Here is a 20,856-nt window from a genome sequence, read left to right as displayed (position 1 = left end):
CCAAAGTGTGTAAGCAAGAGCTGTGTCTGAATACTTTCATTAGGAATTCTGCTCCAGCAGAAGTGATCTGTGGTTACTTTTGTGATCATCTAACTGCAGAGACTGGAAGACAGAAGGAAACAAATGGAATAAGGTCTTTGCTGGTGAGGGTTGAGACAGGCTGGCACTTCAGCCTGAAAAGGGCTGCTGAAGGACAGGCTGAGCTGCCAGAGGAGCTATTCCTTGAAAAACCTGCTTCTGGGCTATGGCTGGGGATTTTATGCCAAAGATCTCTTAGGCATGAGCTGGGAAATACTGATAATGAATCTAGGACAGGGATTTCTCATGGAAAGTAGAGAAACACTTGTTAATTGCTAGAAAAACCACAACACCTGGGTCTTCATTTTAAAGTAGCCCTTATCAAGATACTTCTAGTGACCTCCCCCATCAGAAGCTGATGCACTTCAGGCACACTTCTAACTCTACAGATGTTTTACGTGATCACTGAATATAAACTGGCTTCTGCTACAGACCTGCAGAACTTAACATTATGTGGATAAGTGCTGATTCCTACTTTCAGTTACATAATTCTTATATGAAATTTCTTTGCATTTGTATAATTGTTTTCAGTAATGTGAGAATAGAGAGTATTTGTGATCCAAGCAGTTGCTCTTGATTAAGCTGGAAGGGGAAGCCACTTATATATAATGCACAACTGAGCTATAAAAGCTTTTGAATCAGTGATCTCTAGCAGGTGCATTCTATGTTAGGCTGCTGTTATGGTATGCTGCTGTGTTATGTTTACTTGATTTAATAGGAGGAATATATTAACAATTTTTTAACTGTCTTAACAAGAAATATAAATACCCTATTTGTTTTTTCTCTTCATGATCACAGGACCTACCAAAAGTTGCTAGCAGAATACAAATATTCATTTTAGAATATTTTTACAAGAAGTAGGATATGTAACTTTGTAATACAGAATACTGAACAATAAATTATACATTTTTAATGTGGGAAAATAGAAATTGCATAATCTGTGTTAGTAAAGATGAACCTTCCAGGTGTTTCAAACTGTATTGCACAGGAGACTGGAGTACAGGTCTCTTGCTTATTCCAAAGTCCTTGTTTCCTCTTTGCATGAGAGGATTTGATATTCATAGAGGAAAAGCAGGACTGAGGGAATGATGTATATATCTCACTAATGCTGTCAGGTGATTGTGTTTTTACTCCTATCCAGAGTGAAAAGGAGGCCTAACATAAAGTTGGTAATAATACTTGCTCTGGCATAAGTGCTGTGTGCTCATCATTGATTGCAGATGCTCTAGATTTCTATTATCACTGTTGAGGGAACCATTTGAGCCCATCCTCATTCTGTTTCCAAGTGCCTGTTTGGGTAAGCTGCGTTTGATCTTCAGTTTGGTTGGAAAATAACATTATTGCTGCATCTTACAAACCGCAGTATAAAGTCAACAAGTTCTCTGAAATAGTTAAACTGATGGAACTGCAAAATTAAGAGATTTGTCTTGTGGAGCTATGAAAGCCATAAAAAATGCTCAGTAAATGCTCTATAAGCATCTTCTTGTATTTTCCTGTGCACACTGCTTTCTCAGATTGCCCTTTCTTCCCATACTTCAACAAAAGCAGGAGGTGAAATTTCCCGTCTCCTTGATATTCATTTAATAGTTATTTATTTTTCTTGCTCCTGAAGACAGATAATCTATAGAAAAGTATCCTGAAAGCCCTGTGAATCCTGTTGAATGAGTTGGACATGAATTATCTTCTCAAGGGTCTCAGAAAATATGCCTGACTTCAAATCCCAGTAATGCTATCTATCTGGCACTGGGAATGCTTACAGGGGGCGACAACACCCTCAACCAGCTTGGGACTCCAGATAGCACTGAAAGTGTGATGATGAAATACTGAGCTCTTCCCTACATCCCTTTCTGAATGAAAGTAAGTGGCTACTGCTGAATACAATAGTTCATCTCCTAAAGTAGTCCTAAATAGGCAGCAGTAGATATACACAGAAGGGACCTGACTTTATACTTTCTGAACATCCTGTCTTGGGAAAAGGTGTATTAGATATCTACACATACATTATTTCTGAAAGATTCAGGTGAACATCTCGTATTCTAACTGATCAAACTCTTCCAAAAACTGAAGACCTAAACAAACTCAAATATTAATACTTGCGTAACCACAGCACCTGCCCAAATTCTTCTCTGTATTTTTACATCTTCTATTTCATATGAAGAGTAGACAAACACTTTAATACTAGAATACAGTTTGATTCTACTGTACTCTAACAGGTCTTTTTGATTACAATTAACAATTGAGCCACTCAGAAAAGGTAAACCAAACTTCTGGGTTTGTTGGTTTGGGATTTTCTAATCAAAAACCCAATTAGGTTGGAAAAGACCTCTGAGATCACTGAGTCCAACCTATGACCAAACACCACTTGCAAACCAGACAATGGCATTGAGGGTCATGTCCAGTCTTTCCTTAAACATCTCCATGTATAGTTACTCCACCACTGCCCTGGGCAGCCTACTCCAATATTTAATCACCCGTTTTGTGAGGAATTTTTTTTTCTCATGTCCAAGCTAAACCTCCCCTGGCACAGCTTAAGACTGTATCCTTTTGTCCTGTCACTTGTTGCCTGGGAGAAGAGACTGGCCCCCGCCTGGCTACACCGTCCTTTCGGGCAGTTGTAGAGAGCCATAAGGTCCCCCTCTGAGCCTCCTTTTCTCCAGGCTAGACGCCTCCATCTCCTTCAGCCAGTCCTCACAGGACTTGTGCTCCAGACCCTTCACCAGCTTCATTGTCCGTCTGTGGACACACTCCAGCACCTCAGTGTCTTTCCTGAACTGAGGGGCCCAGAATTGGACGTGGTTAATTTGTTAAGCTAATGTGCTTTGAAAATCAAAACTTGGATGCAGTCTTTCTACCTGCAGATTAATGATATTTAAGTTTCCAGTTCAGGCCAGGACAGTGAAAAGTTATGTGGTCCTGTTAGGAAAAGAATTCTCTACAGGTTGCATTTTGAAAATTAGAACAATTTTGCTACTTAATGTCTCTGACATTTACTGATATTAATAAATGCCAACTATAAAAAAGCTTACATGGAGAAAGATGATATTCTGGACTGCTTGAATGGTCAAACAAATGTTTTCAGAAGTGTTAATTGCACCATTCATCTCAATAGGATTCTGGTGCTAAGGCTGAACAGTGATGGCCTTTCTAATTTCCTCACAACTGATCAAAGCAGGCAAGAGAAAAAAAATGCTGTTAAATTTTTTTTACAAGATCTTGATAAAAGCTCATCTAGCCAAGACAAGTGGATGGTATTTTGGAAAGTATTGCAAAGTCTGATCTGCTTTCCCTTCTGTTCAAATGCATTTTCTCCCTGTAAATGAAGAGTATGCATGTGTCAGTGCCAGCCTTGACATTCTAGCAAGGAAAACAATTATTAGAATTCAAGTAACTCAATATTCTTCAATGCCAAAATTCTTTTGTGTTGATGACTAAGTAGAGAAATGTGGTGGGTTGGTACTGACAGGACACAAGGAGCCCACCACAGCTGCTCTATTACTCCCCTCCTCAGCTGGGAAGGGGGAGAAAAAGATATAATGAAAGGCTTGTGGGTTGCAATCAGGACAGGGAGGAATCACTCAACAATTACTGCAAGAGACAAAGCAGACTTGATTTGGGGAAATCAGTTTAATTTACTACAAAACACATCAGAGCAGGATTATGAGAAAAGAACCTGCAATCTTAATATACCTTCCCCTCATACCTCCCCTCTTCCCGGACTTAATTTTACTCCTGATTTTCTCTACCTCCTTCCTCATGAGCAGTACTGAGGGATGGGGAATGGGGGCTGTGGAAGACTTCATCATGTTTTCTCTGCTGCATCTTCCTCAGGGTTCCTCACTCTCTTCCCCTGTTCCAGGATGGAGTCCCTGCCATGGAAGACAGTTCTCTGTGAATTTCTTCAGTGAGAGTCTTTCCAAAGGGCTGCAGTTGTTGACAAACTTCTCCAGCAGGAGTTCCTCCTGGGGACTGCCAAAAAACCTGCTCCATAAGAACCTCCTTCCCCTCCTTCTCTGACTTTGGTGTCTACAGGGCTGTTACTCTCACATATTCTCACTCCTCTCTCCAGCTGTAATTGCTCTTGCACAGTTACTTTTCCCTTTTTAACTAATTATGTTATTCCAGAGGTGCTACCCCAACAGTGTTTTCATATGTCTGCCCATAGTAATCCTCAAGGGGAACTGGTGCAACAGAAAATAGATTACCTCTCACATTGACTTTACCTCTATAATCTGATCAAGGGTCAGTTCTGAAGCTCTTATTGAATTTCTGTGCTGGATAAAGATGATTGAAGTCTTGAATATGCAAGAAAAAGAGACACTGAACTGCACTATTCTAGAAGCTGCTGTTTTTAAGCTGGTGAGCATTCCTTTGGTCAGAAATCTCAGCTGTACAACTCTGACTCAGAACCTCCTTGGAATCCAGAAGAAATATTCATCTTCTAACTGGGTTAGTAGTTACATTTTAAGAACCTGGGCAGCAGATTCTAGTCCCTCTAGAACATGCATCTGCTGACTTTAAAATGTCAGGATGGAGATTATGATGGATAAAAGCAGTGCAAGTGGGAGACATATTTTTACATCCAATGTGTGCTGGAGGATGTTAAATCTCACTTTTTTCCCTAGCTCAGTGCTATAGCTGTGTCTCAGATGTTTAAGAAGATGAACGTTCATTCAATCAAGCTTATTAGTTTATTTTGTTCAGGTATGGTCAGTGAGCCATTAAGGGAGAGAAGTGAAAGGAGAAGAACACACAATCCTGAAGTTCTACACTGTCTCATTAGTGATTAGGCTAATCGCGAATAAGTGATTAGGATTTCTCCAGGAAACAGGACAGGTGAACACACACCCGTGTCCTGCTCTTTTAGAGTGAGAAATGTTGAAAGAGTCATGGTGAAAGCTGCAGACAGGGTAATCAGAAAAGTGGCTAGATATAACTGATTGATATACTACATAAATGTGGAGTGTTCATGAAAGGCATATTCATGTTTTAAAATAATTGTCTTCATGTCAGAATGAAGGCATGAGGTATTCTGTTCTTTGATGGAGTTTTCTTTGTTCCTGGTATGGAGTGCTAACATAAAACTTCAGTGCTTCCACAAGCGCTCAAGAACTCAAGAAGCCAATCTAATTTTTTATACCATCATGTCAGTAAAAAAGCTCTGATGGGCTTTACCTAGAAGTGCTGGAGGTACTAGATGAACAACACCAGCAGCATGGAAAAAGACACATAACAGTCCCAGCCAGCCTGGGAATCCTAGGATATTTTTGTCTTCTGCAATGTTTTTCTTCCTTTCTTAGAGCTTTTATCCATAATTTTTGTTCTGGTTCTTCGGTTTTCTGTTTAGAATTTACCTTTGCCTGTCCTCTTAGAATTGTTTTGCTCTCAGATCATGCTGCCTATAAGGAACTCTGCAATTAATAATCAAAAGGCACTACATTTAACTTTCATGTTCACCAAGTCAAAGGCCAGCATGCATCATTATTTCATCTCTCAAAAGTTTCCAAAATGTGTGGTAGAATAAAATTTTAAAAAACCTCTAATGAAAGCAGATGATGTCCATGTGATTAAAGTTACCAATAGCTGTCATATTTAGGGGCAGTGGTGGTTATGCTACTGCACTTTGTAGGCCATTGGGCCAAAGCATTTTGCTGTTGCAGGAGATTATTCTGATCACATGTTGGGTACTGAGATGCACAAGTACACTTTTTTTCATTCTACTCCAAAGTTCTTGCTCTTTGATTCCTATTGCTCAATTAGTAAGCTCAGAGTTTGCTTTGGCATAAGCATGGAGTGCTGGCTTTTAGAATGACTGGAGTTATTTGATCTGTATCGTTGTAGCCCCTGTCATGTTTCTAATTTACTCTAAAAAGAAGGCTCAGTTTCTTTTAGCCTGAAGTAGAGATCAGCGCCCACAAGCAGCCCCCTTGAGACACCAGCTAGGGTATTAGTATGCAGAGCTTTTTCACAGCAGAGCTATATTGTAGTTTTGTATGTGTGGATATGAGAAAATCAATATACTCATTATAATCTTCAAAGCAGTGGAAAACTACAGATGCACAAACAATGGAAAACAAAGCTAGTATTATTCTAACAAGCATGTACCTGGTGGAATGGAGAGGTTTGTGTCAGTCTGGTATTGTTCATTTTCATTCTAACTCTGAATCTTGTAGACGTGTTTTATTAAGCTAATATTATCACATCTTAAACAAATGAATATATTTCATTGTATGGACAAGAAGTGCTAGTAATTGAGTGTGGCAAAATGTGGCAGCAGAAGAACCTTCTGCATGGAGCTTTGCAGTAAATTCACCCATTCAGAGCCTTGCTTTTGCACCACCTGGAGGCTGTAGGCTTCGCTGAAATTAACCTCTCCAAACTCTAAGAAATGTCATTTTTCACTTATGTCTATTGAGACAGCCTAGTGTCTTGATGCTATATAGCACCAAAAACTCGTTCCACTGGGATTCCCTTTTGATGCTTGTGCCTGTTGTCACCACAAATAATGCTTTACAGTAACTCAGCATAAATTTGCCAATACTATTATGGTAAGCAAGTCCTAAATTAAGGTCCTCTTCTATTCTTGCCCCGCCCCCCCCCCCCCCCCCCCGCATTCTTCCTGACAGCAAACTCTTGTGCTGTTGTTTGAATGTCAAACTGTTCTTACCTCCAAGATGAGCTCACCTGACTTGACTGTTACTTATGGATTTTTGGGTGGGTTTTTTTTTAGTTTGGACAAATCATGCAAGGTGACCCTATAGTGAAGTGTACAGGATTACTGTCAGTTCTGTAAAAAGAGTGTGTTTGAAGCTGCACTACCATTTACTTGGTGTCATGGGTTAGATGTCAGAACTAGGAACTCGGCTTTCGTTTCTATGTCAAACAAGGTTTTGGTGATACTAACTAAATCTTCATCATATGCTCTACTGTCATAATCTAAAAGATAAAGTTGAAGCTACCTACAGCACTGAGAAATGCTGTTTTGATAGGAGTGATTCTTGGCTAGACACTATCATAGAAGAACCAGTGACATGCAGGTTGCTACCAATTCCTACCACCTTCTGCCGTGAAGCATCCAGTGTCGCCTTTCAGGGATCTCTTACTGTTTCTCTTCAAATGGGAATCACTTTTGTTCAACTTAAAATACATACTGCTAAAAATTGTTTTGCAGTTTTAACCAGGTCCTTGATTACCCATTTATCTTGCCTGACAGTCTAGAACTAAGAAACCAATATGAAGGATTATCACACTTCACAGTCAAGGAGCTGCCACCAGAAAGGATCTATGACTTTGAGTGCTACAAGTTGTTATCTTGTTGTAGATAAGCTGAGACTGTTAATTCTTGTTGATAATGTTTATAATTGCCTAGAAATTAATAAAACACAGTTTAAACATCTAGTTTCTAGAGAAAAAGGGAACTTTTCTTATATGACTTCTCAACCACCACTTTCCACCAATAATATGTTTAGAAAAGGAAGATCAAATTCTGAATCGAGCTCATAACATTTGCATCTAATCATGATCCATTAGAGCTGGGGTAGCAGAGGGAAGAGAGGAAAGAAGACAATCATCTGCAGAAGTTTCTCTAGCTTGACAGTTAGAGCAGAAGCTGCAGACTAGCCAGAACTAGAAGCTGCACAATTAATTACCAAGGCCTGCAAAACTTCATCTCTTCCCAGGAGACAAGCTGAGCTGAAAGTTTCCAGTTGTTCTGTCAAGCACAGAGTACCCTTGCCTCTTGTTTGATCCTTCTCCATGTTCCTGGCTCACTGCTGGAGAGAGCAGCCTCCAAACAAAAGCTGTGTCACCTGCCCACCACTCTGCAGCACTTGTCAGTCTCATTTTAAGTGATGGTATAGCTCAGCATCCCTACTAAATGTTGTTATGGTGACCGTGGGAACCTAACGCTGAGCACTGCATCTGTCTGCTTCTCTACTGCTAATGATCCTGCTGTGTATAACTTCAAAAGGAACGGAACCAATGGGCTGTTTTTAAAAACCTGGATAATCAAAGAGGCCAGGGACTACAAAACTGTCCTTCTATTAAAAAATTCATGCTTGAGTTTGATCCCAGGTAGAGGAAGGGGGGGGTAGATAAATCTCTTGGTACATCTCTATAGCTAGCTCCTTTGTTTATTTAGGGCCTGATCATGCTCCTGCAGAAGATGGCAAAAATGCCCCATGTGAGCAGACTCCAGTGGGGCCCACAGCTGGTACAGCAGCTTGGAGAATGAGCTGATCAGTGCCATGGTCTGAAGCTAAGTGTGTGTGTGCAGACACACATACTTTATTGGGAAAGCAGTAACAGAGGGTAAGAACATGTGCATGCTGGCACATACCTGGGCAGTTTCATATTGCAGAATTGCACAATTCTCAGGGGACATTTTCCTATCATCCCTTCAGCTCTTTGTGCCTTTTGCTTAACACTAGCAACAAATGAATCTATGTAGGTAAGTAACTTAAAACCAAATAAAATCAACAGTTGCTTAGGAAAGGTATAGAGATGAAGTGTGGGTTTAACAAAGAAGTTTGTTAAACTCAAGTAAAAAATATAATAGATCGGTTAACCATATAATGGTTACCTTTTTATCCTCAGCCACAGCCACATGAGAGGTCTTACTTATCTCCTTTATATCACAGGCTCTTTCTGTAAATCAGATTAGTTGGTGTCTCACTGATCTTTCCACTGTATATTTGCTTGTCTTGTTGGTGTGTGTCAAGCAATACCACAACACAGATGGCATGAGATGCAAACCCCTGCAGTAAGATGGATCTCAGGTGGTAAGTGGGAGCTCTTCAGCCATCCTGCCCATTCTAGAATAAGGTAAGAGAGGGAAGGCTGAACTTTGGAAAAAATGGCATGCTGATAATTGTTACCACTGGTGGACAACTATGGGTCCTCTTGTATGATGCTCAGATATTTGGATTCTATATTAATGAATTCTCAAGGATGTTCACAATTTTTTCATCCCAAAATTTTCTTTTTCTGCTTTTGAGTAGTGGGAGGAGGTGCTGGTTTTTTTCTTGGTGCTTTTTACTTTTCCCTTGTGATTTGGCTGCTTCTGTTTTGTCATTTTGATGACTGCCTCACTCATGTGCCTGCCTGAGTTCAAGAGGCATTGGGACAATGCTCTCAGGGACATGGTGTGATTCTTGGGGATGGTGCTGTGCAGGGCCAGGAGTGGGACTTTGACGATCCTTGTGGGTCCCTTCCAACTCAATATATTCTATGATTCCACGTGGTGAAATTGGAGCCATGGAAGCAGGCAAGCAGTGCTCCTCCTAACACCCCCCTGCATTGCAGGCTGCATGGAAATCTCTTTTGTGCTTCATTTGTATCTTTAGAAAATGTCACCAAAGAACCTTTTCAAAAGTTAGTGCTACAAACTGCATTTCTGAAGGCTATGACACAGGTAACACTCTGCAGCCCTGAGCCAGCTCATAGGCCATAGAGCTGATGAGCATCCATGGGTAAAGCATGAGAACCAAGAGTAATTAAATTTTATCAGATGAATTGATAACTCTGGAGGGGGATGAAAAAAGCATTCATACTGAACCAGAGAATGGACATTCAGAAAAAGGAAAACAAGTCATTACACAAGCTCCAGGATTTATTTCCTTTCAATCTTGTTTGACAACTAAAATGTAATAAAATGGAAAAAGCAAGGAGGCTGCAAGTAAAAAGGTAGCTATTGCCTAATGCAATACAAAACATTAAATGGTATAATAGCAGCAACAGTGGCAGCACTTCCCTCAAAATCTAATATTGAGTCTGTGTTTTTACTGGCGTGATTTTGGCCCAGCACATGAAATAGCTGCTGCCAGTGAGCAATGGAGATTGATGTCTCTGCTGTGGAGAAGAGATGGACAAGACTGAATTCATGCTTTGACGTGTGTGTCCTGCTACTTCCATAATGCTGATGGAGGCTGCAGCAAACACGCCTAAGCAAAGCACTTCACTGTTTTGGGATGGAAAACTGCTGTTGGTAAATTGCATGTTTGTTGCATATCTCTTCAAAGTCATGAGCAGAGCTGAATATTTTTGCTGATTTTTTTTTTAATTTGGCTGTTAAAATCAGGCTTAAAAAATGGCTTCTGAACATTACTTACAGACAATACAATATCTCTGCTTGTGTATAATATTGAGGAATATTATACCAGGTAAAGCAGAGAACATCCACAACTACTGGAGGAGGGAGAGAAGGGAGCCTGACTTGGGTCTGCAAGGACAAGGTCGTTTTTTATGGACTAATGCAGCCAAAGTGAACTTGAGGCATGGAACAGCATGGCCACCTCAATAACTGCATTGTGTGGGTGGGCTTTTGTCTTGAATGGTATCATAGTAACTGAGAATTCAGCTGGTGGGAGTAGAAGGCACAAAAAAAGGCTCTTTTATATATGACAACTAAAGGAATAAATACAATTTTTTTCCCTAGGTGATGTCAAAAGACAGGCTAAAATGTGTTGTGAGGAGTATTTGTTTTGTTTTAGTAGAGAAATATATTTACTGTTACAAGACATTAATTTTAGTAGTAGCTGAGGGTTAAAACCCTAGTTATAAGTGTGTATGAGTACTGGAGTATTGCAAAACACTATCTGTAGCTCAGTGTTCAGGCAGTAACAATGGCTGTATTTTAAAGAGGCTGTTTTATTTCCTTTTCTATGTTTATAAAAATGCATTCAAGGCAATATAAAAATCCCATGTGAGATACAAAGGGTGAAAATTACATCTTCATTGCACTGTAAAGCATAAAAAGTTGCTGGTTTTCAACTTTTTAATGTGTGAAATTTCAACTGCAGGAGGACAATAAAAAAAATAATTATTTATTTCTCCTTTTTAGCTATTTGATACAACTAAAATTTTTATTTCTGGCAGGCATTAAAAAATCCATTTAGGGAGGTTTGCAATATCCTTGTTTTCTCTATTTACTACAGATTCTAAATGTCAAGGCTAACATTTTTACTTATCTCTATGGCCAAATAATTAAAAAACTCACAGCAACATGAAGAAGATTGTGGGAGAGAAATATTCTTACAGGTCCTCAGTCTCACACAGCACTGTCATTTCCTGAAGTGCCCTGGAGTTCTATATCCTAGGAAAAGTTGTAAATTTTGTCTCTGGATTACTCCTTCAAGGACAATATTTGTATTGCAAGAAATTTAAGGTGAGTGTCCCTTTTCTAATGAGGATATGTAACCATAATGTAATCTCTTCCTTAACTACATGTAAGGTTTTAGTTTGCCTCCCTAATATTTATCATGTTGTAAATATGGCTCAATTTTTCTTTGAATTTTCTCACATTCTCCTAATTTTACTTGAATAGGAGTTTTGCATGCACAAGCAAAAGAAAACCTTTACACAAGGAAAACCTTTAGCTCAAAACCAATAAAGGTAGCCTAGAAAAAGGAATATAAAAATACGCTTTAGAAGAAACTTTACCAAGAGAGGAACACAAGGTTCTATGAACTTTTAAGACATTTTTATGTGCTTAGCTTAAGCAAAAACACAAGAAGTTAAGATATTTGCAATAAAATTTTCTTTTAGTCACATTTCTTTTGAAAATACACAAAAATTTTGATCACAAAAATCATGCCACTCTTCACAATGAGAGCCTACCTGTGAATTCAGAGAATAGACATGGGAAGCCACTCTGCTAAGCTGGTGAAGTTTTACCAGTATGAAGTAGATTAATTGAGCTTAGAGGATACCTGTGCCATAAATTTTAATGACTTGAAACTAGTGTGCTTCTGTTGAGAAATGCAGCTGCTTGTGTCTACATACAAAAACGCTATTTCCATCTAGGCGACCAGAGGTAAAGAATGTTTTAACTACCTGGGACATTCACTTTTCATATATAAGTAAATAACCTAAACAGTGTTTCCAAAGCAGGCTGTTGTGTATTAGAATTACAATGCAATTTACTTGACAATAAAATGTTCTATAGTTATTGTGCCACAGATGAATGATTTTAAACAACAATGATGTCATTAATCTCGATCTTGTGGTGTTTTGATAAGCATGATTATGTACACATGCTTTCCATCCACTTTGTGCATGTCTTTCTGAGCTGTATGTGCTTATACAGCCCATGAGGCAATAAGTTAAAGTGGTGTGGAGTGTCTGTATCAATTATTGTAAATGAAAGTTTACCTTTGGACCATCAAGTGATGCTAGCATATGTCCAGCTACCAAAAAAGAGAAAAATAACAACTAAAACACAAAAACCCAGCTAGAGGACATTAGCGTATGTGTCTTTTTCAAAACTAAGCTTTGGTATCTAGCTTTCCAATCAGCATGCACAGCAAAATAAAACCTGGTGCATTGAGCTGCATATGGAGAAACCATTCACATATTGTTCTGTGCAGTAAGCAGCTCTAGCATGAATAGGCTGGAGGGAATTCTGGACAGTTCAGGACTACAGGTTTTGCAAGGTCATCTTCTCCTGACTCAACCTTTAAGAATATGATTTAAAAGCTTTCTGACTTTCCTCAGCAAATGGCCTTTGGCAGGATTAGACTGCGCTGCTGCCAATCCAGCTCAATACCAAGCATGTTAATGAGGTGTCTTGGCCTTTTTATTAATTCTACAAGCAGGGTAGTCCATTCAGCAGCGACTGAGAAAGTTTAATCAAATAATCTCATTGTTCCAAATTTATCACCACAATAAAAGAATCTACTAAGGAAATACAAGATGAAAGAACTCATTTTTAATGCTGTATCATTTTCCACTAAGAAGCAGTGCAGCCTTGAGGCTCACAGCAGTGCTAACATCCGTGTCTCTGTGGGCATGCAGTGTATAGGGGTGTTGCAATCTGCAGGAGGGACCTGCATAGCAAATTGTCTGTCCCTGGTTCTTATTATTGCTCTCACTAACAATTTATACTGTTAACAGATTTACTTTTTCTAATTAAGTCTTTTGATTTCAAAAAACATCCAGAAAAAAGTGTAGTGAGATACAGTCTTTATCCATGACATGATGAAATCTATCCATTGTAGGTGACAAAAGGTGAAGAAAGAGCACATTTTGCATATTGTGGAGAGAAGTGAGGTCTGAGTTGGTGTAACAGAATAGTTACAGTAGCTTCCAAAATTAATTCCAGATCTGGAAAAATAAGTAGGGTTAACTTAAAAATAGAACTTAAAATGCACACATGGAAGTAAGCGGCTTTGCCCCACGCTTTAGAACCATATGGCAAAAGCGTAATGCTTTTTTGATCTTCTATGCTTATAGATCAAAAATTCAGCTGTGGGGTTTTTAATGTTTCAGACACGTGCAGCTTCAAACAGCTGCCATTAATTTTATAAAGTAAAAATTGCCTGTCAAATCAGTTTCCAAGTGTTCCTTTCTCTTCAGAAATCTCTCCTGCTGAGAAATCTGTGCAGTTCAAGGCTAGTGACACATTTTTTTGCATCAAAAATATTCAACTTTAAAAACACCTTAAAAACTAGAAAACGACCCAGGAGTTTATCTGGAGGGTGAGAATTATCGGGTTTTGCTTGGGGCTAGCACAACTTCCAGATAAGCAACTTAAAACATAACCTGAATATTGTGCTCCAGTTCACTAAAGTTACTTCCCTCCCTGAGCACAAATCCAATAAAAGTTTTCTTTCACGTTCTTTCTGGAGTCCTTTATCCTCTTTCCTGTATCTTTCCCCCTCTTCCTCACTCCCTGGTTGTTTGGCTCGCCTCTCAGCAAACTCATGGGACAAGGATGAGCTAGGACTCATGCACAGATAAATACAGAAAACTTACAGTACCAGTATCTAGCCTTTCCTTAACCTTAACAGGTTTTGTAGCATGTTACTTCTAGCACAAATAACTTGAAATGGCAGAACATGAAGGGATATCAAAGCTATTTAGCACACCGATGGACTTTGAAACTGAAGCCTCTGGCGTGTCTCAAAATATGGGATAATGAAGAGGTCTGCTGTTCTGTAATCTCTCATTAACATCTCCTACAGTCCTTTTGGGGCTCTTGTTGGAGGAAGGAAACATTACTGTTTTTCTGCTTTTTGCATTTCAGTTTTTGATTTGAACTGGGAAGAGAGGCACCAGCAGGGCTCGTATGCCACTAAGACATGGTAAGTTGCTCTAATTTTTTTCTGCACTTCTCATCTAACAGTGGATATCAAAACAAAAAATAGGTCTATTTTCCATTCCAAATATAAAGGAATTCTATTTTCCACTGTGTCTGTTGAAGAAAGAAAGTGAACAGTTTATATTCAACCACTTCAAAGCAGCAGATTAAAATCAGCTTTCTATAAGGCAGCATACCTCCCAGGAACTGGGACACTAACTCTGTATGGCCCTTCCTAACTATAACAGGCGGCTACATTGTGATTTCCAGAGCTTTCCAGTTGCTTTCAGCAAGGTGTCATGACAAAAATTGTGACACTTATTTGGTTTTGCCATGCATTGCAGGGGGATCAGAGGAATGGGAGAGCTCATGTGACAAATTTGCTTCCACTTGTCTTAAATTCATCTGACTGCTCTCTCAAGCACAGCATTGGTTTCTCTACTTGAGAGAGCAAGGGTGATTCTGTCAAAGGTGGTCAGGCTGATTTTTGCTTCTCATTCAGTCTTCATTTGGCCATTCTCTGCCTGCTGTATCAGTTTTTCTTGGTTTGCTGGGTTTATTTCAACCATTTCAAGATGGTATTTGATACTTAGAAACATGAATGGAAGCAAATATCTAGGATGGACTAGAAAGTTTCTGATTTATTTTGTAGTCGTTGCTGATTCAAAGTATTTTGTATGTGAAATGAATTATGCTCGAAATTGCATTCCTATTCAATCTGAACATGCTACAATTAGTCCCATTGATAGAGCTGGAGTCATTTGGGTTATGTAGTGACATTATATTCATGTGGATGTCAAATTTGACCCCAGCTAGAGAAAATTAATAGCTTTGCCATACAGCATTTCCATACATTATATAGGACTTTTATCATGTACATTGTATTTCTGTCCAACACCCAAAAACCCTTGGGGCAGGAACATCTGATTAATGGCTTGGGCTTACACCTTCAGTGCTAAACATAGAAATATTAAGAAGCAGGACTATGCATCAACTACAGACTATTCGGTGAGAAGGGCATTTGCTTAAGTCTCTCCTTTCTCAAGGAGGGAGCTAAATTGTCTTCTAAAGACTCAGGTCCCAGGGCTGATTTTTATGAACTGGAGAAGAAGAAACACATCAACTTCATGCTGTTGTTTATGCAGTAGTGATTATTTTGTTGCCCAATGAAACATTGTTGCTATCTTAGTCTAGTACATCACAGAATCTTTTAAATGTAAAACTGTTATCTTGGGGTGGGGGTTGGGAGAAATAAAAAAATGCACTTACCTATCTCATGAAATTAGTAGTATTTTGATAAATGTAAAACTCCATCCCAGAGAATCTTCTGGCAAGCTAGTATTGATGGGAGGTGAGAATAAATGCAGTTTAAATTACATTTTCCTTTGATATGGCATCACACTGTAGACAACATAATGCTAATATATCTTAATGGCTGTGCCTTTTAAGAGCTGAATATCAGTCAAGCATATAACTTTATGCTGTCTGGAAAAACATAAAAAGGAGTATCTAACAGGACAGAATAAGGCACCACACTCTAGAATAATTACTTATTGTTCCCTTGCTATAGAGCTCTGCCTTTAAAAAAAATACAGTTTCCTAACTTTTCTGTGTTTGAATGATTGCAGGAGTTTTACTAAAGTAATAAACTCTCACTAGTAAAAGGTTCAGAAAAGCTGTTTACAGTGGCTCGCTTGGTGTTGCATATCATTTTTCCCACTATTCCTTAAGTAGGTATATTCTGCTTAGCAATTTTTTTTCTTACACTTTGTAGAACTGCTAGTATACTGCAACATTTTCTTCTCCTCGTATTCAAAATCTTAAACAGCTCCATAAATCTACAAATTCCAAGTCATGTGGAATCCCATAATTTTTGCTTTAATGTCCTTTGCCATGTTGTAACATTTCAGTTTTAGCTACAATGCTTGAATGTAATTAAAATAATATACATGAGAATTTTTACTTGCATGTCTCCAGCAATTTTTAAAGAAACATCATCTACATCAAGGTTTGATAAGATCCTAAGAGGTAGCGGTTGGTAGATGTTGCATCTTACAACAATTTTGAAAGGTCATATTTATTAAACATTTCAGTGAACTTTAAGATGTTCCCTCCCATGCATTTTTTTCCTCTCTCACAAGATGCAAGCTCACTTCAAGTTTGGCAGTGCTGCCACCCAAGCTGTCCAAAGTCACTTGCCTGCATGACAGGAGAAACACCCATCCGTCATTTCATTTACGCCTTGGGATGGCAGCAGCCAGGGAGGAATAAAACAGCTGAAAAAATGTTATTGGATCGAAGAATAAGATGTTTCTGGCATATTAAAATGGATATGTGTGTAATAGGGTCTCTGACTTCCACAGCTACTCTCTGGTGCTATAGAAGATGGGCAGCTAAACATACCAGTGATGGAGGCAAAATTTCTAGCAGGGTTGAACCAGCCTCCGCTAGTTTGCACGAGCCCATGCCAAGAGGCAGATGAATGCTCAGCAGGTGTCAGTCACTATTGGCTAGTTAACAGTGTTCAGCTTGCTTCATTATTAGAACCTTTGCTGGCTCTGAGACTATGGTTTTTTTCTGGACCTATAATTATGGAGGAATTTTACACTAGATACATGTAGTATTACAGGAAATTCTCAGAATAAATCCTATCCTTGTCCATCACTTAAAGCCAGAGATAGCGTGGACTTTGCACACCGAATAATGCTGGTCCAGTGATGGCTTTTGGAGGCCTGACTGAAATGATTAATCCCATTCATGCCTGTTTTCACCATTCCTGCCCTAAATGCCCTAAAGAGACTTAAAGCAAGACAGTGATCAGTATACTTAGATTTAGTGAGCATTGTGTTTTTATCCCCTCATCTTAACCAAAATCATCCTTCTGCATTGATTTGTGTACCCTGCAAGGAGCTCTGTCATTGCTGGCAGGCAGCATCAAACACCTGCACAATTACTCTCTGTTTGCACTATTGGACCACTGCTGTTCACCTGTAGTGGATTTTGGAACTGGCTTCCTCAGCAGCAAACATTTTTCCCCTTCGCAGGCTCAAAATAAGGGTTGGAGAGGAAATAAATTTAGTGCATTATTCAATACATGTGTATTTAACATGATAATTAGCTTGATTTTCATCTGCTAGGTATTTGTTTTACTTTTCCTTTCTGATCATGGTGCAGTGATGCTGTAATGTTCCCTTCAGTGACAGTGAAAGATTGCATTTAACTGATCCAGTTCACTTCCACATTTGATGCCTCAGTGGTTTAATGTTCCAGGTAAACTGAGCTTGTGCAGTGGTGAAAGGTAACAACCTTTTCTCCTTGGACTTGATTTTTTTTTTCCACCCCAAATATATATGGAAACATATATACAAAACACTCTTCAACTATCTCTACTTCTAGGTGATCAAATTTTGCCCAAGAATCTATTATCAGATTTTAATCCTATTTGTTTGTGAATAAATTCTTTGTATAAACATCTATGCTAACATGTTCATTTAAGCTTAACTGCATGTTTGCCACTTAAGTTAGGTGGTGTGTTAAAAAAAAATTAAAAAGTAAAGGTGAGTTGATAGAAGGCTGTGTGGCTCTGAAACTGCCTCGGCGGCCTTACGGGAGTAACCAGGTGGGTGTCCTGGTCAGATGGGGTCCACGGTCACTTCAGAGCCGGCCCTGCTCGGGCTGTCAGGCTCCCCCGCGCTGTACCGAGCTGGTCGCCACCGAACAGAGGTGGGAAAGGCGGGGCCGGGCGGGGCCGGGCGGGGCCGGGCGGGGCCGGGCGGGGCCGGGCGGGGCCGGGCGGGGCCGGGCGGGCGCGCCCAGGAAGGTGAGGCCGCCCCGGGAGGTGAGGCCGCCCCGCCCCGCCCGAGGGCCGCTTGTGACGGCGGCGGGCCCGGGGGCTCCCCCTGCCGGCGGCCGGCGGGAGCGCGCGGGGTGGGGGGCGCGGAGCGCGCCCTGCCCTGCCCGGCCCCCGCCGCCGGCGCTCCGCAGGCGGCAGCGGCTCGCAGGCGGCAGCGCTGGCCCGCCCGTCTCCGTCTTTCCATCCCTGCCTGCCTCTCTCCCTGCCTGCCTCTCCCGCCGGGGCCAGCGCCAGCCCGGGGACCCTCTGCCACGGGGCGCCGCCTCCCCCGCTCGCTCCTTCCCTTCCTTTCCGCCTCTTACCCGGCCGGTGAGAGCCGCCGGCTCGCCCCGCCGGGAAGCCTGGGCGCCCCCCAGCCATCGCTGCTGCTCCCCATGGGGATCCGGGAGTTCCCCAACGGCTCCGCGCGGGGCAAAGCCGCCACGCTGTGAGTACCGCCGGGGGCCGGGCGGGTGGGCCGGGGGGACGGGGGCACCCCACACCGCCCCACCTCGCCTTACCCTGGTCGGCGGCGGCGCCGCCCGTTCCCGGGGGTCGCTCCGGCGGAGGGCGGCGAGGAAAGTTGTGGGCGCCGCGGGTCCGGGCGGGCTCCGCTGCCGGCAAGGGTCCCGCCGTCCGCCGCCAACTTCACCCGGGGCCGGCGGGGGGCGGTGGCGCTGGCAGCGCGGCCCCGGGCTGACGCCCCTCTCCCGACCCGCAGCGGCATGCGGCGCTCCCCCGATGTCAGCCCCCGGCGGCTGTCCGACATCAGCCCGCAGCTGCGGCAGCTCAAGTACCTGGTGGTGGACGAGGCCATTAAAGAGGACTTGAAGTGGTCCCGCTCCGTGGAAGACCTCACCAGCGCGTCCGTGGGGCTCACCTCCATCGAGGAACGCATCCTCCGCATCACCGGCTACTACGGCTACCAGCCCTGGGCCGCCAGCTACAAACGTGAGTCCCCGGCACGGACGGGCGTGGGGGTTTGCCAGGACGGAGGCGAGCGGGGGCAGCCCGGAACCGGCTGAGGGATGTGGGTTCGAGGGGCCGATCGCTTTGCCGCTGGAACAAACCTCGCTCAAGTGCTCTCACTCTCGGCGAAAAATTCTGTGCCCGTGTTGCCTTAGTCCTTTGGCAGTGGCTGGTTCACGAGAGCGTGGTGCTAAGAATGATGATAGCTAAATTCTGCTAAGAAAATAGGTCAAATGTTTGTCTTCGATGTTGCAGGCACACGTAGCGACGGTAATCACCGTGGGCTGACAGCTGTGTAAAAGCCCCTGCACGTTCACGCACGTACCATTTCCACAAGTAACGCGTTATCAGTGTATGTTTCCGTTGTTTTAGGAGTCTGTCAAATTTTCCCAGCACTTGAGCTGAATGATCTGTCTTTCCTATGTCGAGTGAAACTGTTTCTTTCGTACGCATGCACTTGAGAAAGAAACTTCCAATGATAACGATATGAAGAGAGGTGTAGCTGTATTCTTTCATATACATGATTTAAAAAAGGAATGCCCTATTTCCTGTCCATCATTCATCATGTTTATGTCAATTGTATGCATGAAAAAGTTCTAGAATAGTTTACCAGTTAATTGAAGTCATAGCATTATTTTGGTTGTCTTAATGTCATTTGTAACATTACAGGGTTTTTGTTGAAAAAAGGATTCTGCTGTAACAGAAATAATCGCTTTGCTGGAAACACTGGCTCTGATAAAGTGGTTGTTTTCATGTTGTACTTCCCTAAGTATTAAGTGCAAATGTTCTGAAATATTTACTACTGGATTATCTATTTGGCAGTGTGTTTAATAATGGAATAGAATGATACAAGAATGCATGGCACACAGTACTAGTTCAGTTTTTCTCTGAGAAGAGCCACTCCTGGTTGCCTGAAAATAGGACTTTACTAATAAATATTCTAATACCTCTTCTGTGAGAGCCTTTTTTTATTTTTTTTCTTTGATTGCAATTATGACAGAAATATTGGATATTTGCTACTTTACTCACTAGGAGTATGGTATTTCTGGAAGACCAATTCCAGTGCCTGGATTGGGGCTGTTCTTGAGAGTAAAGCTTATTCAGGCAGTTTTAAGGATCAGATCATATGTGGTTGCCAGACTGAGTTGGATGTTAATGGTTCTATCTAACAGAGTGACTAATAGTCTAGCTGAAGTCACACTGAGCTGCTGTGGCTGAACCTTCTGAAATAATAAAGGTCATGCTGGCTCCTCAATTATAACCTATTTGTTGAAATTTATAACTCTGTCTGAAAAAGTTAATAGCAAGCCTAAGCCTGCTATTCTAGTTACATTTTCTCTCCTAAATTGATGTGAATAACAAAATTACATACTTTAATTGTAGTGGTGGGGAATAAATATACAAAGTGTCTGATTTTCATAAATGTATGTCTAAAAATAATAGGTTATATGAATTTGTTGCCAATTTAAAATCTGAGTTACTAGGAACATGGAAGGACACGTAGAAGAAAAGACACATCTCTAAAGCGTGGTTTAAGGAGAGCTGTGTTGATCTGCATCAGTTGAATAGCTGACTGAATAGGATATATCATAAAGTGGGAAGACAACTTTGTCACCACCACTTTGAAACCTCTTTGAATACTCCCTCAAGTTGGGTTGACATCTAATTTTGGGATATGGACTTTCCTTGTGACTTTGCAGTTAGAAAATTTATTTGGCTCAAGTACTGTGATCAAATGATTTTTGTTAAGCTCAGATTGCAACCTGGGTACTTTTTGTCGTCTTATTTTGCATGCTTGTAGACATTTGGATGCACTATGATTATAATTATGGAGTGCACTAATAATGGACCTGCTTTGCAGAAAATAAATCTATAATATGGTCTGATCTAGATTTATTTAGTC

General features: G+C 41.2%; 1 protein-coding gene and 1 long non-coding RNA gene across 3 annotated transcripts in view; one reads left to right on the top strand and one right to left on the bottom strand.

The window, feature by feature from the left end:
• Window positions 1-3,635: 3,635 nt before the first annotated feature.
• On the bottom strand, window positions 3,636-18,866 carry LOC125323369. 2 transcript variants are annotated; one of them, XR_007202503.1, is made up of 3 exons: window positions 18,782-18,866; window positions 15,422-15,487; window positions 3,636-3,944 (listed from the first exon to the last, which is right to left on the bottom strand). It is a non-coding gene; the product is annotated as an uncharacterized LOC125323369 (long non-coding RNA). The 2 variants fall into 2 exon arrangements; XR_007202504.1 differs by lacking the exon at window positions 18,782-18,866 and adding an exon at window positions 18,506-18,685.
• Window positions 18,151-20,856, top strand: part of SLC35F3 (solute carrier family 35 member F3) — a 167,999-nt gene continuing 165,293 nt past the window's right edge. Inside the window, exons 1-2 of the mRNA XM_048298270.1 lie at window positions 18,151-18,432; window positions 18,706-18,935. Of these exons, the coding sequence (XP_048154227.1) occupies window positions 18,380-18,432; window positions 18,706-18,935 (283 nt within the window). The 5' untranslated portion in view covers window positions 18,151-18,379. The remainder of the gene's footprint in view (window positions 18,433-18,705; window positions 18,936-20,856) is intronic.

The sequence above is a fragment of the Corvus hawaiiensis genome, chromosome 3, assembly GCF_020740725.1.
Source record: "Corvus hawaiiensis isolate bCorHaw1 chromosome 3, bCorHaw1.pri.cur, whole genome shotgun sequence".
NCBI classification, from domain to species: domain Eukaryota; kingdom Metazoa; phylum Chordata; class Aves; order Passeriformes; family Corvidae; genus Corvus; species Corvus hawaiiensis.
The sequence above is the reverse complement of the archived record's forward strand: the minus strand, read 5'-3'. Positions and strand labels throughout refer to the sequence as shown.